The sequence below is a fragment of the Corvus brachyrhynchos genome, unplaced genomic scaffold (genome assembly GCF_000691975.1).
Source record: "Corvus brachyrhynchos isolate BGI_N302 unplaced genomic scaffold, ASM69197v1 scaffold101, whole genome shotgun sequence".
NCBI lineage: Eukaryota > Metazoa > Chordata > Aves > Passeriformes > Corvidae > Corvus > Corvus brachyrhynchos.
This window is the reverse complement of record NW_008237239.1, coordinates 13,588,866-13,612,831: the sequence shown is the minus strand read 5'-3', so window position 1 is coordinate 13,612,831 and position 23,966 is coordinate 13,588,866. Positions and strand designations below refer to the sequence as shown.

The window sequence follows — 23,966 nt, the reverse complement described above, 5'->3', positions numbered from 1 at the left end:
CTATGACAAGTGACCTTTCTTAATGCCTCACTGCCAGAGAAACACCCAACTGTGCCTTGAACAAATGGTATTACAGCAGCTATTTCTAGGATTTTACAAAAAAAAAAAAGGATTTAAACAATTTGAACAGGTACTGATGGATTGATGGATCCTACTACATTTTTTCTTCCTTTTTTTTTTGCTAGTGAGGTCAGAGCAGGTAAGTTAGCTGCAGCTGTGGGGCGAGTAGAAAGCATCATTAAATGAAGGATAAACTCCTTTTTGCAGTATGTGTACTTTTTTTTCTCCCTCAATAAACTCCCCAGCAGTCCACTTCAGTCACTACATCTCAGCTGTCAAGATGTTTTGTTTTATAAGGAAATGTTACAAGAGCAGGCCAGTGATCCCAGCCAAGAAACCTTTCTTTTACATACCTATTTATAGGAGTGATTCTGACAGCAAGTGTTGCACAATTTGGAAGGGTATCTTACAGCTCCTGTGTTGTTTCTGTTACCTAAGCCTGATGTCTGTATTTGTAACTTTTGGGAAAACTTGTAACAACTACAACTGCCAGTGATTTGTTCCTTGGACCCCTGCAATGTGTTTGGTTCTCCAACATTTGTGTAAGTTATTTCCTTTAGGCTCTAGGACAGCTGAGCAAAGCTTGTCACACACTGGGAACTTTATTCTTCTAAGGGCGAAAAGGCACTAAAGCACTAAACCGAGGTGAGCTGTGCCAGTGTGACTGTCCTTTCCCTGCAAGAAGGGCCATGAAAGGTAAAGGGGTTTTTCCCCCCTAAATTCTGGGCTGCCAGCTACCATGGAAGTTACTTTGGGCAGCTGATTCACTGCTCTTTTTATGTAAAACTGACAGAGAGGAGCAGCGAATTGGATTGATCCAACAGAGCAGTTGGGAGTACAAGGCCCTTTAGGCAGTGCTAGTCCCACACCCTCTGTGAAACAACTACCTAGAGACAAAACAAAGCAACAATAAGTGTAATACACATGACTCAAACAGTATAGCAGGGACTTCCCCACTTCTGCCACTCCATGAAAAGCCAGATTGTACAGTTAAAAAGGTTGGTTGTAACAGCCATTCTAATTCTCCTGGTCTTCATAAACACAAAGATGTGAGGTACAGCACTAAATACAAACATAAAGACTTTATTGAATGCTGCTCAATTCCCCAAAGATCTTTCATTACAAAATTTTTCCACACAACTGCAATTTAAGAGATTGGAATGGTACTCTGATAAAAGATGTGAAAAAAATACTTGATCAAGTAAACAGACAAGACTTCTATTGCCAACTTTCCACCTTTAAGAAACAGACTGCATTTTCTTTAAAGAAAACAAGGAACTCTTTCTTGACATCCTTCCCTCCTTACTGAAAAAAAAAATACACTAATTTCAATTTTGGTCTCATTCTTCAGTCCATGAGATGCTAAAACTAACACAGAAACATCAAGATGGGTCTCTCCGAGACTGTACCACTCTGGAGTGTCCTTGGGCTGATGAGGAGCATCATTGATGGGCTCTCCAGAGGAAGCTCCATCCTCAGCTGTAGCAGGAGCAAATCCCTAATGAGCCCAGGACCCAAGAGGCAGCAGGAGTGGAGTAGAGGCACTGGCCACCCCAACCTGTTGCAGCTGATTCTCTCCCTACTTCACCTCCTTTCTAAAGTGAGCATTGTGTAAATCTAAATCTGAATCCAATCAGGAATTCAAGGACAGCGCTGTATCCGAGTTCCTTTCAATGCTGTAAGGGGCATATACTGAGTATCTCAAGTTACTGGTAACGTACCTTGGTTTTATTTGAGAAAGTACAGCACAACTAGAAGCCTTTTCTATCACCTTAACCAAAGTATGCAGCAATGTGAAAAGCACATATAAAACAAGGAAAAATGTGTATGTAGCAAACTATACCACCTATGTGCAACACAATCAAAAATTCAAGTCATAATTCGCACCACTCCCGTAATTATTTCACTCATTAAGGATGATAATTCAGTTCTATGAAACATTGGAAGTGACAGTATATCAATTAGACAAATTTACAATATGTTGTGGTAATGACATCACTTAACTGCTGTATTTAAATTCAAATCTTTACATTTGCCAGAGAAAAAAATTGGCTGTTTCTATTATACTGATGAGGTTTCTTTTGCAAATCCTTATATATTTCAAAAGGGTACAAAAAAAGAATGTCTGCCGAGTAGAGGTGGTCATTTCTTTTATTTGGCACTTGTATTGTGTGCATTGAGCACGTTGTGAGTGCTGTTCTGCTTTTCTGCCATTGCCTTCTTGAGCTTTAACTCCTCCAACCTTCTCCACAACTCTTCACGTTCCAATTCTTTCTTTTTCTCTCTGTACAAAAGAGTGAAAGATGCATTTCAGATGTGTTTTAAGCACAAGCTAAGAGACACAGTCACTTAACTGTGACTTGTGTCTACCAATTCCTCTTTCAAGTTTTTCTCCAAAGCTGTATTTAGAGGCAATTACAGTTTCCTCAATTAAAAAGTGAGCATAACAAATCAGTAATAATGAGTGGTTAAACTGTACCTTTGCTTCAGCAAATGCAGACAATTGCTGTAGGGTGGCTTTGCACAGATGGCTGCAGTTTTAAGGAGGTTTTTTTATCACATGCACACAAATTAAGGGATTGAGCATCTTTGGGAGGCGAAGAACACCAAGCTTGGCAGTGGTCTCAGCTGGCCAAGGGTCACCAGTGCCCTGCCTCCCTGACTCCAACAGTGCTGCTTAGTAGGTTAGTACAGTAAGAGATGTTTTTGCTGAGCTAGGAAGAGTTCTCCAGCTCCATTCTCTCCAGACACCTGAGGCAGCACAGCCAGCAGCAGCTGAGCCCGATTTCACCACACAGGAGAGAGCACCCTCCCTGCCCAGGCAGGATGGGGAGCTGGGGCCTTCCTGTCCCCTCCCTGGGCTCAGCTCCCCCATGGCACTGCCAGGCACTGCCTCAGGCACGGGACAGCCAGCACCAAACAGCTCCACTGCAGAGCCCTGCAGCCACAACAGCAAAGCAACATCCAAAGTGACAGCCTGGACACAGACTCAGCAGTGGGAACTTGGAAAAAGGCTCAGTACCTTTGCCTTTCTGCTTTGTATGAGCTTGTGAGTTCATCGAAAAGCTTGCCATTCATTTCCATCAGGGTTTTCAGCACATTGTACACCAGTGCCACAATGGTTCTGAAACAGAAGGAGCACAGCCATTAGATTTACTCAGTGACAAAATTAACTTCAGAAAACAAGCACTTGACTTCTTTTTTGGATTCTGAGCTTCTTATTCAAGATACTACTCTAACGTCAGGGAGTTTCTGAAACAAAATCCTTTCCATTTTATTAATTTACAGAGGAAATTATAGTATAGTTAAACATTTTTTGAAATGGCTATTTAACCTTGAATTCCTGACTTCTGTAATTGCACAGGATATAATTATTCATGCTGTGGCTGTACTTTAAAGCCATTCAATTATGTGAACCTTTAATAAACCAAGTTTTAACAACAACTTTGTAGTATTTGAGCAATGAAATATGAGAGTCTAGAAAAATAAAACTTCTGGCTCCTAGCTTCAAGAAACAGCAGACAAACCACAGGCTTAGTGTGGTTTAGCACAGCCATGCAAAGCTCTCCCAGCAGTGTTTCTGGGCAGCAAGAGTCTTGCTAGAGAACTAGAATCATGAACATCAGATAATGGATTTGAGTACCTCAGTTTCTTTAAGAAACTCAACAGCTTGAGCAACACTGGCTGTGTGTTACATGGCTGCCTGTATTCCTGCACTGCCCTTCTTTTTGTGAAACATTCATATTTCAATAAACAATGTTGAACATTGTGTTATCTCCTTTAAACCCACCCATATTTATACAAAGAAATAAAAAACCAAATAGAATTAAACATTAAAATGCCTGTCATTGATCTTATCATTAATCAAAAAAGCAGGTAAACTGTCTTCCCTGTCTTCTCCCTCCCTGACAGTTCCCCACTGAGTGCAAAGCTGCAGCCCTGTGACCTTGAAAAAGGAGTCAAAAAAACCCCTAAGGAAGTAACCAAAGAAGGAGGTTTGCCTTTTCAGTGCTCTCTGTGCATCGTGGCACTAGGAAACCTCCCAGGTGCTCATCCGAGCCTTGTGCTCATTCAAAATACACAGTGTCCTTTGCCTGTTACACACTTATTTTTTTAACTTGGTGGTTTTTTGTATCCTGGCTTTCATGTGGTTTGAGGTCAAAAGCCTATTTAAGGCTTTGGTTTTCTGAGAGGAAAAGTTCGATTTTAAGCAAGTAATTGAGTCCATATCAGCCAGCCAGATGGATAAAAGCATGTTTTGCTGTCCTCCAAAACAGATTAGCATCAAAGGATTAGACTTTTTTCCCCAAACTTCCTTGTCCTCAAGTAGGCAATTATCCTGTGTCTTTTACTTCCTTCATAAAGGGCAACTTCTGGCTGCAGACAGAGAAAGAGGGACATCCTCCAGATTTGTTGAGGTCCCAAATATATTGATGCTCCAAGGACCATTCCCCAAAGTTTATATTCAATCTTAGTTGCTACATTTGCAACTAGACAGACCATCTACATAAACCCAGAATAATTGCAAAGCCTCCATGGGCTTAAATCAGGACACCTGTTTTACTCCAGGGCTGTGGGAGGCTCCTGCTCACCCTCGCTTTTGCCTGTAAAAGCTTTACATTCTGCACACTGACTTCCAACTTAATTCAAGGTGCTGGCACCAGGAAGCTTTGCTTTTCAGTATTTCAGTACCATTACTGCTTCTTTCAAACACAGGAATACCAATATTTAACTTGTGGCACTAAATATAAAATGAAGCAGTCACTCATTTCTCAGCCCTACCATCCTTTATAAGCATTGCTCTTCTCTGATAGGATCTTTTCCCCTTCTTGTCTCACTGGGCAGCAATAAATACTTATGAAGACACAGACAACTGTATTCATCTGAAGTATTAAAGGACAGCAAAGCATAAATAGAAGAAACCCTTGGAAATGGTTTTGGTCTAAGTAACATTAATTTGCATTTTGAAGTAACACATAGGATCAGATGTGATTACGATATGAAGACCATCATTCAGTTTCCTCACACTTTTTCAATAAATTCCAGGTCTCCATCATAAAAATGCAGAACAGTGAAAGCACAATATAGCTGAAAGTGACACTCCATTTAACACCCAGAATGCCATGGATTTAACCTGGTTTAAGTAAAAATGAAGCCACATTTACAAGCTCCCAATCCAAGCCTGAAACAGTGGACAATTTATTTACAGATGAAGTGAAATGCTACATACGGATTCCAGTGTTCTTTGGAGATCTTGTACAAACTGCCAAACATAATTGGTAGAATTTTATCAATGTTCTCCTCAATCAGGCTAAGAATATATTCGTTATTCCAGAAGTACAAAGCTCTTTCTGCAACCTGAAACACAAAGTTAGGGGTTCATAACAACCATAAAATAAGTTACCACAAGGTTTGTCTGGGGGTTTTTTTATGCTTATTTACCTGAAAATGTGAACTTGACACACTCTTGGATATTTGCTTAAATAAAGGCTCTTCTATTTTTTTGAATTGTGTTGGTTCTATAACATCTAAGATTTCTTCAATTTCACCTAAAAACATGACCTGTTTGTTGAGAAAGAAAAAAAGGATGAAAATGTTTTATATCACCATTGTAAACAGAAGCAAACAAAATACAGCTTATACATTAGTCATGATCTGCAAAGAACTCTGTGTGTCGTTACAAGACATTTAGACATTCACAGGAGTGTTGCAGTCTAAAAGAAGTCAATCATCACTCTCAGCTACCAAGTTACAGCTCTCCTCTTGGACTTCTTTTGTGTAAATACTGAATGCTTCACCAAACTGCTTCTGCAGAAAATAAGGTTTTTACAGTTTAAAAAAAAAATTAGCGCATCTTATTTAAAGAATGGTTGCAGAGATTATCAGAGATCACCAAAGTAGCTTTTGAAGTGATAAGTAGTTAATTCCCATATAAAATTGCAACCAGCAGAACTCTGTGTAGCTGGCACAGAAAAATTTATCACCACTTGCAGAAACAGAGACAAAAAGGTCCCAAAAAGGGACCCACTTTTAAAGAGCTGTTGGGGATGGAATCTGGTGGGATAAATCAAACTCCTGGTTTTTAAACTCATTTTAACTACAGAGAAGAAACTGAGTCACATGACAAAGGTGAGTGCCTCAAGAAGCTTCAAGAACTGCAAGTTTTCTGCAAGATCTCTTGTAGAGCACAGTAGGTTTGGGAACCTGCCCCACAACATTTTACATCACAGCAGACACTAGAAACGAGACACAAAACCAACCTCTTTCTGACTGCACGTTTTTGGCCAAAATTTGAGCAGTCCTCTGATTACCTGTATGAAAAATACAAACAATTTAAAGCAGAACAAGTTTCTTTTTATACTTGAGAAGATGAAAGAAGTACTGGTTTGCTTTTCCTTATCCAGTGGTTCAATGAAAACTGAATAAACACTCATTTAAATGTCTTGTTTAGGTTACCAGAATAACTTAGACCCTTATGGCTTTGTGTGCCTGTGATCATCCACACACACTCTGCTCCCGTCCCAGTACTTACATTAATTGACAGGATGCTGATCGCATCAAAGCACCACAAAGTGAAGGTAACCCCCCTGCAGCTAAATCTCCCAGAATATTTTTTGTCTTCCACTCATCCATACTTTGGGGAGCACCTGCCTTGGCATCAAAGGTTTGAAGCCCAAGAGGAAAGAGTATCTGCTGACAGGGCTCTACAGAGGAGCCATGGCCTCCAACTCTTCCTTTTCCCTGCCACAATTTGACATGTTAGACTGGAAACTAAAGTAAGAAAGATGTGAACTTACAGAGGAAATGTATTCTAGTATCTACATTTGAAACTACCTTACACAAGACTGGAAAAAATAACCCTTTGGGAAAATTAATTGGAAAGTACAGCCCCCAAGAGGAATGAAGGGAATACAGCAAAGAAAGGCTGGAGGCATTTTTCCTAGAAATAAACATCTCACATGGCATCTAAATTGCAAAATGAATGCTGTCTTTAAAAAAAGGGAAAAAAAAGCTGTAACTATGTTCCAGAAGCAGAAACATTCTCAGAGCCTTATAAACTTTCATTCCGAGGAAAGGACCTCTATTTTTTTATGATACAACAGCACCTAATGGATCATACCCAAAGGCAAAATTACTCAGTTATTTGAATCCTTCCATATTTGCTTTTTGCCATATTGATTTTTTTCCTTCAGCTTTCCAGCTGGCTGCTTTATTAACAACTACGTGTACTATTAAAAGTGGCTTTCCAGAGAAGAAGTTAATGTGACTGAAGTGCACTTTCCAGAACATGTTACTGCAAGAACTTTTGCATATACTTTGCTAGAGAGACCCATATTCTCAATGAAGAAGTGACATGTTCTGAGTATAACAGTGCACACCTCAACAGGATACCTATTCCTTGCTCCTCCTTGCTGGAGTATCAGTTTCCAGCTTGACTGTGCTTTTATATTAAAAAGCTGATAGCTGCACATTTATGTTCATGGATTGCTGCTCTTACTACACATTATTAATATTCTTCCCTGAGCTACAGGATTCCCATAAAGTGGCTTACAACATAGGCACCTGCTGGAAAACTTAACTCATGTACAAGGACTGCTCATTTAGCCTGATTTCTTCCATGTAAAGGCCACTGCACTCAGCAGGGTTAGGTAACAAACTCTTCTTGTCAGCTCTGCAAACATCAGGCCTGACCTGAGGCAGACTACCATAGCTACAAGAGCTCAGATTGAATGTCCTCCAAACTGACCCTGAGTGACAATTCCTGCCAGAAAAATAACAGGAAGGTATGTGTGAGACAGCCTTCTGATGGAGTTCTTAAAATATTACTTGACCTAAAGCCAAGAAAAATTTCCAATGCTATCTCAGCAGTTGCCCCAAATTTTAACATTTACTTTTCAAGCATTTCAGAAAGTTTCTTAAAGCTTCACTTCTTATTAACTTTGATTCCTTTACAAAGCAACTTTTACTATATATCCAGAGTAACAACCAAACCAAACACAGGCAGTGACTCTGCAGTGAGTTCTTGTGTCTTCTCCAGCCTGAATTCACCTTTAACTGATTAAGAAGCAACCACAATTGTACAGACTACAGTCCAGCCCAGCCTCAGAATTGCACTGTGGCACTGCTCTAAAGTCCTCACAGCAGTTTAGGCTTGGATCCTGCACCACACTTCGATAAATTTCTGTCAGGAAGTTCTGACTTTGTCACGCTGTCACTTCATTCAACCTTGCAGGTTTTTATGTAACACTACACATTTTCTGCTCACATGTCAACTTTAACTGTCAAAATGCCTGCGTTGTTTCCTCACTTGGCTTAAGGAATATGGGTTACACAATTCCTTTCTCCTCGCCCTATCCCACAAAACCAGCTTATTGACCAGTGTGACTGGGAACACTGCAGCACGGGGGGGAAAGAAGATGCTTCAAGCACACAAGGCAAATCCACAGACACCCTCCCCACCACCTACAGAACAACTGGTCAGCTGATGAGGAACATCAGTGCTGAAGTGGCTGTGCTGGAAACAAGCTTCCACTGAAAGACCACTCAGAGAAGATCAATGCTGTTTTCCCAAAGCTGTTTATCTTTTTTTCTTTATAGAAGAAAAATTTAGGTCTTGCATAAGCTCTTCATTTTTCTGTCAGAAAAGGGGTAAAGTATATAAATATCAACATACCCCTAATGGAGAGATTCCTGATTGTCCAGCTAAAACCAGTTTCTTTTATAGCTGGCCTGACATCACTCTGTGTTCTCATGAGCTGCTGCACTGCCCTGAGCCTCTGTTTCTTCTTCATGGGCCCTGCCAAGGCCTGTGCATAAACCCTTTTTAGTTGAGCTGTCAATATGTATCACAGGAGACTCAGTTTGGCAAAAGCCACAGATGCCTGAAGCACCTCAGTTCTGACTGCCAAGAGCCACCCCAGAAACTGAAGAGGCAGGACAGAAACACCACATTTGGAATTTCAGAGGTCTTTCTGTCTAAATGAAGTGTTGTTATTCTTTTCAACTTTTATTTTGGGATTGTTTATTCCCTAAAATATTTCAACTTCATGCAGTGGCTAAGCATAAGCAATCAGTACCAAAAACATTGAAATTTTAATTTTTATGAAGAGAGAATATAGCCATTACATGCTTTCTCATTTGGGGTAGTTTGCATGATACCAGCAGTTCAAACTTTTAGTTAAATCTGTGCTCTATCTTGGCCACAGTTTAAGACACAAGTGCCCTTTCAAACCCAGAATTTTCTTAACTATCCTAGATTTCATCTTCTACCGCCCCTCCCCCCCACCCCAAAAATCCCACCTATAGATCTTTAATCAGGATAGCACAGCACTGCTGTACAATTCAACAGGTTACACTGAAATATTTAATTGAAATTAAAAATAGAAAGACATCCAACTGAAAAACACTTACAGGCTCTGTTAAAGTTGTATCTTTTTCCAGGAACTGTACAACACAATAGGCGAGCTAGAATGCAAGTCATATGGTTATTTAGTTTAAGCAGACACTGTTTAGACATTGCAGCATTACTAAGTATCACAACTTCTAATGGAAGCACTTCAGATCATGGGGGGAACCCAACCTAAGACACCCTTACACAGCCATTTCATTTTAGTCCAAACTAAACAAAACAGCAATTAAAGCAGCAAGATATACAGCCTGGTCTATCTTAAAAGAAGCTTCCTGCTCACCAAAAATCATTTCTTTTCAACCTAGAAAATTATTTTCAAGCTTGGCAGATATTTCCCTAACTCATATCCCATATGCAGACAGATTTTTCTTAACATCAACTCCTGTATTAACATTACAAAGCTATCACTTTCAAACATCTATATTGGGGTAAAAAAGGGCTGTACTTCCAGTAAAAAACCAAGTTAACATAGGTTTGACTGAGCACACATTGCACATTGCTCAGGTACCAGACATCTACAGCACACAACATTCAGTGGTAAGATTACAAGTGAAAGAATTTTAACATATTGCAAGGCCACAAGAGATCAGGCAGCTGTTGTCCAGCTGAGTATCCAGTCCCAATGCAGCAGTGGCCAACAAGTGCCTGTGGAAAGGTGGAAGAAGTGGGGAAGCACAATGTGCTTAAGTCACCAGCACTGCTCTCCCAGCCTCTCGTGGTTTCTGTGCAGGGCCTGCTCAGGCCAAGGATATTTTATGTTATATAATCACTTAGAGTTTAGTTACTTAGCACATAGTTGAGTAAGTAAACAACCATCCCATGAAGAAACCATACAATAATCCTATTACTGAACTAGTTACAATCCTAGATTCTATTAAGACTGATTTTAAAAAGTCACAGTATTTCACAATATAAAGCAAAGACAAAAATTATGTAATATGCATCACATTTCAATACTCAGGATGCTTGAATTTAAGCCCTCCCTTTCTTTTTTTTTTAATCTATTATGCCAAAGCAGATAATTACAATGCTGAAATTGCAACAGGTCTAATTTATTTCTTTTTGCCCTTAGGCTACTGATGCATTTGTATAGACTAAAAAAATAATAAATGTCACACATTAATCTCATAAAATCCCATTATACGTATATATACAGTACAGTAATGCTTTACTGTTCAAAGACACAGACTCAAGCTTATTTCATCTTGAAGGCTTTAACTTTTAAGGGTAGGCTATACTTTACTCAGCAACAAAGCAACCAGGCCACTTGGGATTGCAATGCAGATTTAACACTGGCTTAAACCTTCAGCATAAAACGAAACCAGGAACACACAGTGCTGTGTGTGCACCTGGCACTGGTGTTTTAGGAAGGGACAGAGTGGCCTGCTCAGCAGGACAAATGCTACTTTCAGGTACAGCTGAATTAATAGAGCCCTTTCAGGTACCCAGGAACTGAATTAAATGTATCCCAGAAAAAAAAGGGCAGCTTGCTGTACTGATCTGTCAGTGAGAACACCTCTGGGAGGTGACTGGGCCCTTTCATTTCACTGACTGATTCCATGGAACAGCAAGGCAATAAAGCACGAAGACAAGTGATTTGATTAATTTAAAACTTCATATGAGAATTAGGAATTAAGTGAGCTCTTCACTTGCTCCTGTTTGTAGGCTCTACAGCCATAACGATTTCACTTTAATTAGAAACCCATTTTCTTGTATCTTTAGTCTGTAAGGAGCTGTATTAGTGAGCTAAGTTACAAAGCAAGTTTTAATTAGTCACAGCAGAATTACTTCCAAGTTTGCATCAACTATATTCAATACTTGAAGTGCCATATGTCTGGAAAGGATACAGATTATTCCTCAAATGAAATGCTGAATGTCTGTGGCAAGTATAAGAATCAAAGTCAGCTGAAGAACTGCAGCATTCTGACAGCGTGTCATGGATCTACATAATTTCTGGCTGATCCAGAGAGCTACTGTGCATTTCTACCGTTTATAAATGGCAACAACATTCTCTCTCCACCCCCCCACCCCCCCATCCCCCCATCACTGGTATGGATTTAGAACGAGAAAAAAGTTCTGAAATAAATACCTGGCCATGCCCAAGGTTCCTTTACACAGAGCATTTAAGTTACATAAAGGAAGTGATAAGAGCACAAGGCCCTGGAATTAAATGAAGCTTAAAGTGTGACAAGACTACAAGCAAAAAAGCTTCCAGCTTCAGTTGGTAAGTCTTTGACTCACTGGTACATACATTCTTTCACTTGTAATATATGCCAAATATTATCTCAAAATCAACATTTAGATATAAGATCTGGAAGACTTTTTAAAAAAGTAACTGAATTTGCAAATGTTTTGGAATATTGATATTTTAACACATAGTGCTTTAAATTTCGTTAGTTTCAAATGTAAATACAAAAAACCCCACCACTCTTAAAAATAGGCAAAAGCTTACCTGTGCATGAAACAAAGCTAATCCCTTTGCAGTATGCATGGGAATCAGAACTTTCATAAGGAACTGTTTGTGTTCTGCTTTCAGTGGCAGTGCAAAACCATTGATAATACTGAAAACATGAATAAGCAGGATTTATTTTTATTAAAAAATATTTTTTTTTCCTAGCAAGTCAAGAATTTCTGTAAGTTCAAGTGAAATTTCATTTCTGATTCAGTTTTTAAACCTGATTATTTTGAAGCCATAAAATAGCTCTACATGTGCACAACCTTTAAAACACTGGTATCATGAGAGTTTACACTCTTGGCAGGAATACCAGAGAACCACAGTAGAACCTAAATAATATTCATTAAATGAGCTGAAGTATTTTTATCATGACCTCCATTAAATAAAATCATCTACAGTAAGTCTTGCTGTAGAATTTTAAAGCTTAGACAGATGTATCAGGAAGCTGATCCATTTCACCTTTTCACAGTCACTAGCAACTTGCAGAGAAAAAAGAAGAGATTACACAATTTTAACAGTGCAGTTTGAACACTTGTTTTGAGATTGTTGAACAACCTTTCCCTTTAAAAACAAATTGTCTCATTGATTCAGTCATCTTTTATTTAAGAGTTGGTGAGCTCTAGAACAGACAAAAGTCCTTCAGGAAAAGGTTAGTTTCTTTTGCCCCTTACATTTCAGGCAAATCTGAGAAAATAATGGTATCCCTTTCACTTGATTTTTCATGAAAATTTGTTCCACAATAGCTTCACCATATTTTTATTTTCAGTTAGACCAGCAATACTTATACAATTTTCTACTGTGGCAGTTTTGGAAAGGCAGTAAAACAAACTAGCAGAGAAAAACTTCAAAGTTAAATTGAAGTTAGTGAAATAACATCCAAAAAAATGGTAACTAAAACCCCTTAGCACTTACAAGGCTTTCCTGAATAGAACTGAAGGAAAACCAGTCTGAAGATTAGAGCATTTCATTCAGCATGAGGGCAAAAGTTAACATTCATTTCCTGAATCAAAGAACAAGTCATCTATCAGGTAGAAGATAAGCAAGAGTAGATAGGTCTGACAAACAAGGACGCTTGAGAAACATTTTTTGCCAGTCATCTTTAAAACTTGCACTGAAAAATGAATAATTTATTCTCTGTGTCCTAATTTGATACTCATGTGGTGACCCAGACAGTATTAGATTATCCATGACTGCACTTCATCACTCATTACTATAATAATTCTCTTCCCCCCCCTCCATCCCCAAAGCAGAAAAGCTGAAGCAAACATTCATAATAATATTTTATATTTTTTCTGTGTGAGATCAAACTTACCTTCCTAATATCTCAAGAAGTTCAGCAACACCATTGAAGTGCTCTGTTTCATATATAAACCTGTTACCAAAAAAGACAACCATCAAAAATTGACACAGAGGATCAGAGATTCCAAAGAAATAACCTTTACTAAGCTTCAAATGTTTGAAAGCTAGATCACAAACCAAACCCAGGTCTTTTATTTCAAGAATAAATCACTGCAGACCCAGACCATGAAGGCAAGATAAAATATTCCTGAAGTTAGTCACACATACACAGAGCATACCTGAGGAAAATGTTGTTTATCTGTTTCCTGATGAATGCTCTTAAACCAAGGAATTTTCCATAAATTCTATGAAGAACTGTCTTTAGGAAATCACGTTCTCGTGGGTCTTCGCTGTCAAAGAGCTCCAACAACTTTAAAAATTAAATTGAAATTCATTACTTTTGAAAGACTTAAGATTTTTGGTTTGTTACTACCTGATTTGAATTTTATCTTTAATTAACAAGTTTACATTAGGAAAAAAATAGAATCAGTTTAACTGTACATTTTGTTTAGCTGTCAATAGTAGATTTTCAAAATTACATTTTTAATAAAGATGATTTTTTTAAATAAACTCATCAACTTCATTCCTTTCCTGTGTACAACAGACACCAAAGTCATTCCAGTAACTATTATACTATCAAAATAAAAATGAAATTGCAAAAATGAGATTATCAAACTGTAGGTAAGAGGTTTACACTTGTTCTTTAAGAAATCAGAATGAATCACATCCATATCTTATATTTACGACTTCTTAATTAAAATCCTTTACTGCTTATCTCAAAAAGGTACTTTTATCTTGATGGCTGAGAAAAGCATTCCTATACAAGAAATTTTACAATTAAGGAGGGGGTCAAAGAATAAGCGCAAGATACGTAATTATTAACCAATTCCCTATTAATACAGACTAAATGCTGCAATAAGCTAACAAAATTTCCACACACTTTTTTCTTGTAGAAAGTTTTCCAAGGATACAGAAAAGACCATGCTCACTCAAAGACATAAAAAATATTCCAGTCCCATTATAGACCACAATTTTTGTTATTTTTTTAACCCTGCATGTCCAAGCAACAGCATATTCAGAAATGTTAGCTGCCTTGAGCAAGTGAGTAACAGCTCAAGCAGTCCCCAGAGTCTCCTGCTCAGGTCTGAGCTTAGGTATGTCTGTACCAAGCAGCACAAGGGACTGGAAACAGCTGTTCAGGAGCTTGGTTCGGGCTCATTTCAATTTTATATTTAGCAGGAATTTCTCAGGGTCACTACTCCATGTTTTTTCCCATATATAGCTAGCTGCTGGTTGCATTGTCTTTATCTTGTACTCTAGAAAAAGATCAAGTGAAATGTCAGGAACAAACTCTGCAATGCTGCTCTTAAGGACCACAGGTCAATTTGTAAACTGGATACCCACAGCCAATAGTTCACCAGCAGCTTCAGGCTTAAATTTTGTGTGTAAGTGGAATAAAACTGAGAAGAAGGAAACACTTATAAACAAGAACAGTAGAATCAAATAAGTGGAAATTAAATGCAGTCACTGAAGGTAGGGAGGCAAAGCACCCATCTTGTGGTTTTATTTTTCATTGCTGTATTGTGATGGCCCGCCAGCACTCTTCAGATACTGAGCAAACAAGTATTTTGACAAACAAAATCTGGCAAACAAATATTTCAACATGTTGAAAAAAATCCCCACTGAATTCACCTTGAACAAAAAACTGTTATGGAATTCTACACCGTATTTCCCTAAGAAGTTATATTTAATATGAAATCTCACTTTGTTTTCTTGATCGTAGTTGCTTTGCATGGTAAAGCATGACTTTCCTAAGTAATTTCTTACTTGGTTTTCCTTCCATGGTTAATACACAATAGCAAAGAGAATTACACTATCTACACACAAGTAAGAAGGTGTTGAAACACATTTCATGTACAGTAAGTAAATTAACTTTTTACAAGAAAAAAGCTTGCGGTAAGTTTTCCCATGATACAACTGTGAAGAAACCAAACACAAAAGGACTACAAAAATATAATTAGCACATTGTTGATTTGACTGGAATTAAGTTACAAATCATGAAAAACACAACTTGTCCTCACAAATTCCAAATGTCTTGCATTGCAACGCAAATGAAAACAAAGTGTTTCTGAAGTTACTAATTACATATAGCCCCGGTGGTAGGATGTGCTGTTTATTTAGTGTTTGGCAGAAACCACTGCTGGAACAACTGAAATTTACCCTGTGTCAACATGAAAGCTTTAGGAGTCCATCTGATAAATTAAACTCGAGAGGTGATCTTTAAATCCCACTTTCAACTTTAAAACTCCCCTCTTACCTGCTGCACAAATCTCTGGTCAATGTATCGCTTTGCAATGCTGGGCTGAAAATCTGGGCTCTCCAAAAACCTCAGGAAAAACTCATACACCAACTGCAGACATGGAAATGAAAATTCTGAAGTTAGTAAGTATACCATAACACAGATCTCAGCCCAAAACCAGTGGGACTATTCACATGCTCAAAAACTAAAAAAACTGAATCAAAGCCTAACACATCACTGCTTAACCACAGCCTCTACTGGAATTTGCTGAAAGAATTACATTAAGTACATAGAACAGTTTAATTCCCAGAAGAGTCAAATGAAAATATCACTAGTGGACAAAAACCAAGTTCTGAATGTTACGTTCCTGCCATGTTAAGAATTTATTATCGAGAAGTAAGCTACCAAACATTTAGCAGCACTCAGTAAAATTAAGTGCTCTAACATTACATAATTCCTTAAAGAGATGCTACTAAGTGTTCCTGAAATTAAGTTTTGACTGAAAACTCTGAAAATGGAAAGTCATATTAAAGCAGCTGAATGAATTCACAGAAACTGAAAGAGTTTGGATTAAAATTAGGCTTCTATATCCTGGAAACTCAATTATAATATCCATTATGGCTTGTAGCATGTTATTTCTATTTAGTTCAAGTTCCCATTTGCTACAATCCCACAATGCCCACAGATAAAAATTCTGACAGAAGATAGAGCTACCGAGGGCCTGGGTAACAGAGAGTGGCATGAAGAGGCCAGAGCACAAGTCCCATATTTTGGGGCTTATCAAAAGTCCAAGATAAAATACTGTACTTCCATAACAATGGCAGGTTATAAAATACCCAGAGGGCATCTCTTAACTAAGACACAACCGAGAGGAAAGAGGCCTTGTGTTTAGATTACATTCAGAGCTGTTTATGTTCTCAATGACTATTTCATAATTCCATATAATTAAACAACTGATTAGTTGTTTAATTATATGGAATATAATGGAAATAATACTAAAATGCAATTTAGGTACATAATGCCATCACTGACTGTGTTTCCAAATAAAACCCACGCAGAGCTGTGCTCATACTCACAGGCACGAATTTCAACTATTACCACCCTGAGTACTTAACTAAACTGAGAGCCAACACCTGAGTAATTCGTAATTATAATTAGGAACCTCACTTGAGAGAAATGCATGACAGTAAGTACTTTCATGTAGAACATTTGAACTGACAGTTACTTATGCATAGCCTCAAGGAGGGTGTGCTGTATCTGCAAAGCAGAAGCTCAGAAATACAAGTTACCCTTCACTTGCTCCCCCTCTGAAGAAGAGCTTTTCATATCAGCAGTTTACATAGAAAACCAGAATTGTTAGGGTTGGGAGGGATCTCTGGAAATCACCTAGCCCAACGCCCCTGCCAAGGCAGATTCACCTAGAGCAGGTGACATAGGAACAGGTGGGGTTTGAATGTCTCCAGAGAGAGACTCCATGACCTTCCTGGGCAGCCTGTTCAGTGCTCTGCCACCCTCAGTGTAAAGAAGTTCTTCCTCATCTTGTGTTTCAGTGTATGGCCATTACTCCCTGTCCTGTCACTGGGCACCACTGAGGAGAGTCTGGCACCATCCTCTTGGCACCTTAGTAGACAAGCCAATAATAGAATTTTAAATGTTACCTTACACCATCCTCTGTCTTAGAAAGAGCTCAACCATGACTGTTTAATACCTTCATCAATGACACAGACAGTGGAGCTGAGAGCACCCTCAGCAAGTCTGCAGATGGCACAAAGCTGAGCAACCTGATCTCATGTACCCTGTCTCTTCTCATTGCAGGGGGCTTGGACTAAGGTGATTTTTAAAGGTCTCTTCCAATCTAAAACATCCTGATTCTACTGATCTTTTTCAAACTAGCAACTAGATAGATTCCTGTAGAAATGGGCAACATATGGCCAGAGGGAAGTTATATAGCACAGCATCATAGGGATTAATTTTGGAATTTAATTCAAGATTTCTGTAATAAATTCCTATATGAAATACTTCTGTCAGTGACAACAGCAAAGAACAGCCATGTGCAATAACTGCTTAGACAATGCAACAATATTGGAAGCTACCACCAGGGGGGAAAATAGAAAAAAAGAGAAGTATGTCATGTTACCAACAAGAAAGGACAAGTTGACCCTGAAGCCCTAGAAGAATAAATACAGGATGAAACTCAAGGATTGCAAAGTCACAGTTGGAGTTCCAAGAAAAAGCTCTGCTAAGCATTTGCAAGCCCTTAAGCTGAGAAAGGGTTAACCATAGGATGACTAAGATCCATCCTCACAATGAAGCTATGGAAGTGACAGATGAAATCCTAGGATATTCCAGGAAGATACTGACAGCACAGACAGAGATGTACAGTCCTACACATGCTTGAGGGAATTTATTAAAACCTGAAAGGAGACAGAGAAAGAGCCACTAGAATTGTCATGGGATAGAGCACTTTTTAAGAGTGAACACTAGATTGGTATAGTTTGTTTTCCCTAAAGGACAGGGGAGGAAGGATAATTAGGGCTTCTTTCCATAAACAGATACAGTGACTGCAACAGACATCAAGCAGAAGAACTAAGCGAAAAGCACAATGCTGCACCATCTTGTTACAAGCTGTCCAAGATTAAATTCAGGATATCAACTGGGTATCAAATAACTTTGGAAATCCTTGTGAGCCTTGGGAAATACATGAAAGCCCCTCTATCCAGGCCATTTCAGGAAGCAAGTTGCAGTGGCCATTTCTGGGTAAATGAGCTCTGGGTTCTCCTGTATGCTAATGTTTGCAAACTTAAAAGCATAACAACAACAACAATCAAATTAGGGCACCAGAACAGATTCTGGCCACAACAGATCCTACCCAAAGAGACAGGCATGCTCAACTTGAGTTTAATAGAAGCTTTACTATTGGAAATACTAAATCAGGGGAGAGATGTTGGATTTAGTAGTTTTTGTTTTCAAAACTGGTCTGCTTGGGTTGAAGAGCTATGAAATACAACTCCTAATGCTTTAGTGATTCAATCTTGCAGAGACCACTAGAATATTTTTACTTTAAACTACCAATTCTGCCAACTCTGCAACTCCCTAAGCTTCAAAATACACAGTGGCTTTAAATGCCAACCTGTTCGACCTAGTTTGGCAGTTACAAACCACCTTGAGCACTGCTTTAAAGCAACATCTTTCAAGTGCCACTCACTTTACTGAAGGTCTGCAGTCTTTTGTTGCGGCTACACACACTGGTAACTTACTAAGCAATTATGTCAACAGATTCAGGCAGAAAGGAGTAGAGATTCAGATTTTTTTCTTTCCTCTCTGAGAAAACTGGCTACCTGACTGCCAGATCAGGATAGAACTTGGAATTTGTTTGTAATTCATCAGTCACAAATCACAGCCAGCAAAGCATCCACATCTTCCCTCCTTAAGCAGTCCTTTAGACTATGCCAAAAATAATAGTATATTTTGCTGGGGAGGAGAACGGTTGTGTACAGCCTTTCTTCCACGCACAAAATCTGACATTTCCAGCAGCTTTGTGCTCCTGAAGGGCAATTAGCAAGTTAGCCAACTCAGTCTTCTATGGTCCAGTAGCACACGAACTGTAAAAGGACAGAGTGGGAAACACAAACTGTTTCCATTGGGCTGCAAGGAGTGATCTATTCCCAAGACAGGATGAACAAGAGACACGGGAGGGGGAAATCCACAATCAGTGACCAGACAGCCTGACAAAAACTCCCTTAGAAAACAGCAAGGAAAAAACCTGAAAATAAAATTTCAAGTAATACCACAGGCTACAAACCTCTTTCAATTCCTCTCAGGCAAGCAAAAGCCACAAGTGAACTGATCACAAAATGCACAGGTCTTTTTCTATGAACAAGACTAGAGTTTAATTATGACCTAAAGTGAACTAAGCTAGCATTTACAAATTTTATCTCTGAGACACAGGTATTTAGAAGTCAGATGGCGCTGCTACTGACCACAGGAGACACTTGCTTAGCCCTTGCACCCTCCCACCCAACAAAATCAAGCCTCTCATCTAGTTCAGTTACAGCCATTTCTGCTATGAATTAGAATCAGCCACATGTAAGAAAATAATGATCACAGCCTTTAACCCACAGAGCTATTTTCTGTGGTAACTTGATTCTTGTTTGGTTTAAATCTCAAATGCTATGCTGAAGACGTACTTTTTATAGTCAGTATTAGAAGCCCAGTTTTTAAATAAGAGCATTTGTTGATGCATTGGAAATATAATATTATAGGGGCAGGGTAGCATTTTAGCTCTTGAGAGGAGAGAGCGAATGGTATGCAGATGTGCAGCAGCTTAATCTTCTACCCACGGCAAGGAGTTGCTACTTAACTTCTCTTTAACAGACACTACTTACATAAATCAGCAATGAGCTGATACCCGAGATACGTGCTTGTACAATGACAACTTCTAGGAGCTAACTGAAAATAAAATAAAATTCAGCAGCATTCCAAGTCAATCATGTGATTGATACAGCAGTGCTACAAAAACCACGAGCTTGCCACAGGAGTGCAACAATGGAATAACCACGCAACTGTTACCAAACAACGAGGATATTGTAAAGTTTTTGCATGGAGGGAGGGAAAAGGGTGGGAAGAAGGAGGGGATTTCTATTTGCTCAAAGGACAAATAAAGGCTAGTACTCCATTTTTTGTAATTATCATGAGAAACTGAACTGTTAATATTAACTTATATTTTATTAAACCTACACTAAAAAGTTGCTCAGTTGCACAAAACAAACCTCTTAGGTGAAGAACATAATTACCTAAAATACCCACAATTTTCATACATACACCACAATTTAACAGTGCAATCCCTCTGTTTAAAAAATAGTATTTAAGCCATTTAGAAGAGTTAACATTCAGCCATATTTATACACGCTAAAAAAAGCACCACCTTTTTTCCCCTCTCAAGTATAAAAACTCAATTGTACTATAAAAGCAATTTTTATGTTCTTAACAAAGGCACAAAATGACTGAAGAATCCACATTTCTTGCCATACAAGAAGGCTTGAAAGTGAAGAAATCACACACCTGTATGTGGGGCCATGAGGCTTCAAGAGTTGGTTCATCTTCTTCTGGATCAAAATCTGGGTTATCACTAGGTGGAAGTGTTCTGAAAATATTAGAACTAATCTGCAAGCAAAAAAAAAAAAATTAATTGTATCACTGTTTATGCTTCCACAGATCACATGCAGTAAGGTACTGCATTTATCCTAGAATCAAATGAAACAAAACCATCTAAAAGAAGTAACATAATAAATCACTCCTTCATTTTTTCAAAACTGCAAAATGCAAGCAGCCAGAAGTCTGAAACAGGTCAGTGAAAATAAGAAAGTAACTTTTGTCTCAACTGCTTTAGAAGCTTGTGGCCAGACATGGTCATATTCCAAAATTTTCCCTGAAACTACAGAAGTTAAAAAAAAATTCAGCTTCCCTATAAAAAACAACTTTTAACTATGTGACACCAAGAGCTCTTTTTAATAAGACCACAAATAAAATATAACTAACCAATTATGATTTAAAGAGATCTCTCTCCACATGTAAGGCAGACAATCCCAAAAACATATCTTATTCTAAAGTTCTTCACTTTACTTGATTTCGGGATATTTCTGTTTACATTTTTCACTTTTCACCTTTGAAAGTTTCAAGATGTTTCAAGGTTTTGGGAAGTTAGAAACATGTAACCATTCTACCTTTTCCATTTCACACGGTAGCTATTTTTTCTCGAAGTTACTCTAAGTTACTTTTAGTATGATACAGTCTCATCAAATCAATTTCAAAAGGACAAGTTTAAAAAAGGTTTCTTCAGGGATTTTTGAAGTATATTAAAGTCTGGATAGAAGACCATTCAGATGTCAAAGGAAAAATGTCATCTCTTGCACCAGATATAATGTACTGGATTTAAATCTCTAGCACGAACAAAAGAGAACATGAAGTTCATTTCATTTCTGCATTTTCTGCCATTCTTTCAGGAACAAGTTTAACCCAATTTTTCCAATCACCTTTTACACTCTTTTAGTCTTTTTGATCAAATCTGTTTCAAGTAGCTGCTTATCACTCAAGCCTACTAAACACAAAATAAACTGACAGTTTGCAGAAAATCCTCCTGCACATATTCCATGGAGTCTCCAAGGTGTTTGAAGAACCTTGCAGAAGGACTTCAGAAAGATCCTGAAGTCACCAGCTGGCTCTGCACAGAAGAATCAGCTGCCTCATTAAACAAGATACACAGCTGTTGCATAAAATGACTTTTCATTTCCTCCTATGCTCTTCGTTCTGTGTCCTGTCACTGTCTCCTGCTGGGACACAGCAAAGCTGTGGTGCTGCTGTCCTGGACTGGAAGGGCAATGATGTTCTGTAGGGATGGGCACTACAGCTGTCTCCGAGCTTAATGCACAGGAAAAATAACAAAAAAAAAAAACCAAAACCCCAAACCAAACAAAGCCACCGAAACAAACAAACAAAAAACCCCATGAGAAACAGTACAGTTGCCCTTTAATGTTGTAAACACAAGGGACTTGGGATTCCAAAGCTCAAGAACAAAAGGCTGGGGGGGAGAGGACGGGGAAATAGGAGTCAGAGAACATTAATCAAGCTCAAAACCCAACATTGCAATCCTGGTTCTCTTATTTGTTTTCTCTGCTCTTACTAGGTGTTCAATAAAACCCTCCAGCACATGAATCAGTCTCTTACAGAGAATGTTCTACCTCTGCTTGCAAGTGCTCTGGTAACATCTCTTGAAAACGCTTCTTTTTCTTTCTACATGCATCTTGCTGAACTGAGCTGATCAGCCTTCAGCACAGAACCTCAGAGTAGTGAGTCAGTTTCATGTCCAAAACAAAGGTAATAAGTACTAAATACACTTCTGTAGCAGAAACAATTAGCAAGCCTCTCAGCCAGGCCTTTGGAAAACCAATTGCATGATTTTCAGAGTATTCAGTACTGCCGCTAGCATTAGTCATCTCCTGAGAATATATGAAACTTAAAATAAACCTTGCACCCTTTTCATGTACTAGCCTGTCTCACCCCAAAAAAGTTTATTTACTTTATTATGTTTGCAACATTTTTGCAAATTTTTCTCTATATCCTCTTCTATTATTTAAATCATTCTTTTTCTTTCTTTGGTGTCTTATCCCAAAACTGTGATTTCAGAAACACAAATCATAAAAGGTTTTTAAAGCTGGATAGATTTCCAGATAAATCCATCATCAGCTTTCTAAATTAAATCTCAGTTTTCCAAAAATGTGCCAGTTAATAGACTGACATTCAGCAATTATATTTTATTAAAACAAAACAGAAAAAAAATCCCCTATTGTCTGTACACTTCAGCTAAACATGTGAAAGATACTAAGTTCAATTCCAATTTCTGAGTGTACAGATTGAGAATACCTGATTTCTTTTAAATTCTGAATTCACAACTCATACAGCCTGTTAGGATAATCTCATTACACTGAAGTTTTATATGCTGCTGGGGAACAAGGCGAGGTTGACAGGCACAAGGAGATGAAGAGTAACGTGTACTGAAGAGACATTTCTGTTACGCTCCCCAAACTGATAAAAAGTAGAACTTTCTAACTTCCCAGGAAGTTTTAAAACTTAAAATATTCGCAGTGCCAAACCTTAATTTCCTGTTAGCTTCAGAGTGCTTTTAACAGAGAATTTCCAGAGAAGACACTAGTTTCAGATGACCTAGAACAGAGGTGCACTGACTGCTGTGCTACACCTTCAAAACTATTTGTAAGCAAAACTCCTCCTCAGCTGAAAGAAAATCAGGTTGCCCAGGGCACCAAAAAAATAACCTACAGTGTGCCCTGCACATCCGTTTAAACAAAGACTTTTTTTAATGATGTTGTTCCATCCTCAGTGGCTTGAAATTGTATCATTTCAAGCTAGAACAGAGGTGCACTGACTGCTGTGCTACACCTTCAAAACTATTTGTAAGCAAAACTCCTCCTCAGCTGAAAGAAAATCAGGTTGCCCAGGGCACCAAAAAAATAACCTACAGTGTGCCCTGCACATCCGTTTAAACAAAGACTTTTTTTAATGATGTTGTTCCATCCTCAGTGGCTTGAAATTGTATCATTTCCACCTCCCTGCCTCAGGATCCAAGCAGAGCAGGAGCCTGTGTGGTACTGGCCCAGCAGCTATCCTGGCAACAGAGACCAGTGAAGGAAAGGAATACCAGAGACCTCCTCACCTGCACAGACCTTGCCTATGCACTAGTCAGAAACAACATTTTATTTCCCCTCCTGCTATCTCTAAGGCATTGTTGACTTAGCCTCCCCATGGCTCAGGCGACTCCAAGGAAACCTGTTTGAAACCTGAGGTTGTTTCCTCTGCAAGCTGGAGGAAAGGTGTCCCAGGCCTAGGGAAAG

At 38.6% G+C, this 23,966-nt stretch overlaps 1 protein-coding gene across 1 annotated transcript in view; it reads right to left on the bottom strand.

The window, feature by feature from the left end:
- Window positions 1-1,123: 1,123 nt before the first annotated feature.
- The window catches only part of PPP2R5A (protein phosphatase 2 regulatory subunit B'alpha), a 25,092-nt gene continuing 2,249 nt past the window's right edge, over window positions 1,124-23,966 (bottom strand). Inside the window, exons 2-12 of the mRNA XM_008630319.2 lie at window positions 20,623-20,724; window positions 15,580-15,672; window positions 13,502-13,632; window positions 13,237-13,296; window positions 11,922-12,030; window positions 9,472-9,525; window positions 6,321-6,371; window positions 5,503-5,622; window positions 5,291-5,418; window positions 3,083-3,184; window positions 1,124-2,344 (exon numbers count right to left, since the gene is read on the bottom strand). Coding sequence (XP_008628541.1) covers window positions 2,212-2,344; window positions 3,083-3,184; window positions 5,291-5,418; window positions 5,503-5,622; window positions 6,321-6,371; window positions 9,472-9,525; window positions 11,922-12,030; window positions 13,237-13,296; window positions 13,502-13,632; window positions 15,580-15,672; window positions 20,623-20,724 — 1,083 coding nt within the window. The 3' untranslated portion in view covers window positions 1,124-2,211. The remainder of the gene's footprint in view (window positions 2,345-3,082; window positions 3,185-5,290; window positions 5,419-5,502; window positions 5,623-6,320; window positions 6,372-9,471; window positions 9,526-11,921; window positions 12,031-13,236; window positions 13,297-13,501; window positions 13,633-15,579; window positions 15,673-20,622; window positions 20,725-23,966) is intronic.